The 4,395-nt window shown below is 54.0% G+C and overlaps 1 protein-coding gene across 1 annotated transcript in view; it reads left to right on the top strand.

Annotated features, from left to right (window-relative positions):
* The first annotated feature begins 298 nt into the window (after positions 1-298).
* LOC112395502 (ephrin type-A receptor 10-like) overlaps positions 299-4,395 on the top strand; it is a 35,058-nt gene continuing 30,961 nt past the window's right edge. The window contains 2 exon segments of the mRNA XM_024738740.1: positions 299-401; positions 3,934-4,077. Of these exon segments, the coding sequence (XP_024594508.1) occupies positions 299-401; positions 3,934-4,077 (247 nt within the window).

The raw sequence follows: 4,395 nt of genomic DNA, 5'->3' as shown, positions 1-4,395 counted from the left end.
GAACGGACTGGGGTAGAGAATGCAGGACGTGGATGGACATATCAGATTGACGGTGTCCATGGTATGTTCAAGTGGAGGTAGCTAGAAAGTGGGTCTGGAGCTCAGCAACAGAGAGATAGATGCGACTTGAAGCTACAGGTGTGGTTGGGACAGACCAGGGAGAATGTGTGGGGTATGAAGCAAGAGGGCCAATGATGAACTCTCACAGAACAGCACTATACAGGGGGAAGTGGAAGAAATGGAGGCCGTAAAAAAGACTGCAAGGCAGTGATCAGAGGCTGGGGGAGAGTGTGATTTCATGGCAGCCAAGGGCGATGGAGGTACCCAGGAACGAATGGCCTGCAGTGTTGGTGAGCAGTCAGATAAGGCGAGGATTGGCCAGTGTCTGCCTGGTGGCCCTGGTAAGAGCAGTGTCAGCTGAGTGATGGAGAGAGCAACCAGCTGCAGTGGGTTGAAGGACGAAGGCAGCTGAGGAGCTAGAGTCGGGGACCGTAAACACTCTCTGGAGGCTGTGTTTGAAAGGGGAGGAGAGGGCCTGGTGTCTTGAGGAGGACATTCGGTGGAGAGAGGATTTTTACTGTAGATGTGAGCCTTGTTTACACATGAGGGAGGAGCCAGTGGGGTACCAAGTGGGGGGTGGTGGGAGCAGTAGGCCTCAGGGGAAGAAGTATTTTATTACCGATGTGGATCAGAATGGCTGACACATGCTGCTAACAAAAAGCAGACCACGTTTTAGTCAGTTTCATTGTTTTTAAATACTCTACAGACAGTGCCCTACTGCCCGCACCCTAAATGGACTGCTTTTATGGCTCCGCTCCCTGTACCGTAACCGGGAAGAGCTAGTAGAGAAGGGAATTACCAACTGATGGCCTCTCTTCCCGCTGTGAGGTAGGAGAAGGGCATCTGTACCAGTGTACAGTAGAATCCTGGTCTGCCTTATTCACTGCTGTAGCTTCAGAGCCTAGAACAGCACCTGGCTCATATTCGATGCTAAAAAATTGTTGAATGACTGGATCAGGTGTTGGAGGAGGGGGTTTGGATACACCCTCTGGGCAATGAGAGGGACACACACACACACACACCCAGGAGCCCAATCCCACTTCTGACTTTGGCTGAGACCAGACAAAGGCCATTTGTAATGGCATCAACTCTGCCTTGGGGAGTATGGAGGTGGGGAGGATGCCAGGGAAAGCTTCACAAGGGAGGTGTTATTTTGAACTAGGATTTGGAGGAACATAGTAGTTCATCAGAAGAGAAGGGGTGTAAGATTACAGGACAAGATCCAGAGGTGTGAAAGGAAAAGTTCAGTACGGATGGGTGGGGTGGCTGGCATTGGGGAGCTGTGGGAGGGTTTCAAGAAGGGAAGGAAACGGGCTTCCCTGGTGGCACAGTGGTTGAGAGTCCGCCTGCCAATGCAGGGGACATGGGTTCGTGCCCCGGTCTGGGAAGATCCCACATGCCGCGGAGCGGCTGGGCCCGTGAGCCATGGCCGCTGAGCCTGTGCGTCCAGAGCCTGTGTTCCGCAACGGGCGAGGCCACAACAGTGAGAGGCCCCGGTACCCAAAAAAAAAAAAAAAAAAAAAAGGGAAGGAAATGATCAGATTTGTATTTAGAAAGGGAAGACCCTGCAAGTGCCTTCTGCAGCTATTATAGAGCCCTCTCTAAAGGCAGATGGATGTGGAGGCTTCTCTTTTTAGTGACCATGACTCTTGTTCCTTCTCTCCCAGCCACCAGAGGAATTATTGAAAGACTTGGGGTTTCCCTTGAGGGAAAAATCAGAGTGTATGACTCATGTCTTCAAATCTCTGTAGGACTGCCCTGGAGCAGAGGGACCCAAGCAGACATGCTAAGCTCTACAGGGCACATCAATCCTCTGCAATGAGGTGGCATGAGGTGGGTTACAGGCAGGGAGGCTGCTTTGGACTCAACATAAAGGAAGCACTTTCTAACTGCCAGCATTGTTCAGCAGAGGCGGCCTCAGAGGGAGGTTGGCTCCCCATTACCAAGTATCTGAGCAAAGACTGTGGCTACTGCTAGGAAAGCTGCTGGAGGGTGGGCCAGTGGGAGTTGAACTAGACAACCCCTGAAATTCTGACTCCGAAAGAGGCAGGGGCCGGGAGTCAGGAGTCACTTCCTGAGTCTGCCCCTCAATACAACCTCTTTTAAGCAGAGCCTCTCCAAGTAGAAATAAGCAATGCTGTCTCTGATGGGACCACCCATCTCTAGGACCCCAGACACCCACATACACACGGAGAAAAGGAGCCTCCCACATTCTTTCCCTCCTGCGGTGAGGACCCTACCCCCCCACCCCGCTCCTGCTCCCGCAAACAGATCCCTCTCTTATTTCACAATGGAGGTGGGCAGGCCATGCTTATTATTCTCATTTGACTGATGGTTTCTCAAGGCCAGAGAGGCACAGGAAGTGGCAGAGCTAACACCAGAACCCAGGTCTCCTGAGTCCCAGCCCGGGTGGATGTTGCCCATTAGACCACGATGTTAGCTAGCTCTGTGCTTCATTCTGAAGGCAGACTTCCAAAGCCTCCTGGGCTTTGGAGACCCTGCCCAAAGCTGCCCAAAGCCCAGGACTCTAGGCAATATGGACGCCCCTCCCCCGCAAACCTAAGCCTTCCAGATAATGGGAACACTCAACCCCCTGCCCTCTCCTCCCAGACAGGGAAAGTTCTGAAAGTTCTTCCCAAGTGCTATAGTCTGCATCCCTTCTTCTGTACTATGTCTTCTTGGGGCTGGAGAGCAGCCAGTCTTCCACAAGCAGCTAAACCAGAGGAGAGGGATAGAGAAGTCCTGGCGGGGGCAGGGAACCAGGTGAGGACCACCCAAGCTCTGAGAGGAGGGCCAAGAGCCATTGCTTCCCTCCCTGGCCCAGCTGGTGAGGAATATTTTAAAGTGGGTGCTTAGCTGTTTCCACTTCAGGCCTGAGTTGGAGGAAAAGTGATTACTACCATTATTGTATAATTGTTGTCTGTACTGGGCTAAGCAGTTTGCATGTTTTATCTCAATCTTCCAAGCACCTTTTTGAGGTAGGTATTCTATACAAGGCTCAGAGAGGTCACCAACTTGCCCAAGGCCACACAGCAAATAAGTGGTGCGACTCAGCTGCAAACCCAGGTTGTTTAGATATAAAAGCCTTTGCTCTTAACCATTGACTTCTGGGGGAGGTGAGAGAAGCAAAATAACTGAGGAGGTGCCAAGGCTAGAACCAGGGAATTTTCACTGTCCCTCTCCTCTCTCCACCTGGCTGGCTCCACTTTCAAATGGGAACCAAGTGCGTCAGTAGAGGATTTATGATGCATTAGCCCCCAAATAGTGGAGGTGGGAGGAAGCTCTGACAAGTGTGTGTGTTTGTGTGCGTCAGAGTTTTTGTCTCTAACTGGGAGTGTGTGGGTATCTGTCCTTGGGTAACTGTGGGACACCCCTTCGAGGCCTCTCTCTTCTGTCCTCACATCAAAACCGGAAAGTTTGGTTCCTTTTCTCCCAGTGGGCGTTAGGGCAGTGTGGTGTGGTCTCTCAAACCAGTCGGCTTTGGCTGGAATCCCTCCACTCACTAGCTGTGGGACATTGGGCAAGTTACTTAGCCTCTCTGAGCCTTAGCTCCCCCATTTAAAAAATGAGGATAAAGCACATACCTCACAGGTCGTTATGAGCATTTAATGAATTACTGAAAGAGAAACATTGCAGTGTCTGCACGTTAAGCGCTTACTAAGGGTTAAGTAATACTGCGTTGGTCAGTCACGAGCTGCCACCCCCGGGGCGGTGCTGGAGTAGCTGAGACCCCCGCCCCCCACTTCCCCATCACAATTCGAGGAGATAAGGCCCACCACAGTGGGGGCAGTCAGGAAAGCGTGGGGGGGGGGAGCCAGAAGCTGTGGCGGAGCCCCCTCCTCACGCAGTTCCTCCCCGCAGCCTGTCCCCCAGGGTTTTACAAGGTGTCCCCGCGGCGGCCCCTTTGCTCGCCGTGCCCGGAGCACAGCCGGGCCCTGGAAAACGCGTCCACGTTCTGCGTGTGCCAGGACAGCTACGCGCGCTCGCCCAGCGACCCGCCCTCGGCGTCCTGCACCCGTGAGTCCCCCTCCTGAATGCCTTCCGGATGGTGGGTGGGGCGGTCCATAAGGGCGTAATCGAGGCGTTGTGAGGGCAGGGGTTCCACACTCGGGGGCGCCAGGGCGCACGTGGGGGCCAGCGACCCAGACGGCAGAGTGGAGGGAGGGGAGCCTGGGGCGGTGATGGGGGCCGGGGCCCGGGTTTGGAAGAAGCAGGACAACAGAGACAGTCCAGACGGAGGGATGAGGTTAGGCTTGTTGGGGGATCACCGTGTGCGCCGCCTACAACCATCCCCGCCCTCACCTCTCCCAACTTTCCAGCCAGGCGAGGGACTCC

This window comes from Neophocaena asiaeorientalis, unplaced genomic scaffold (assembly GCF_003031525.2).
Source record: "Neophocaena asiaeorientalis asiaeorientalis breed wild unplaced genomic scaffold, Neophocaena_asiaeorientalis_V1.1 scaffold106, whole genome shotgun sequence".
NCBI lineage: Eukaryota > Metazoa > Chordata > Mammalia > Artiodactyla > Phocoenidae > Neophocaena > Neophocaena asiaeorientalis.
Note: the sequence above shows the minus strand (reverse complement) of the source record. Positions and strands in the feature narration are given on the sequence as shown.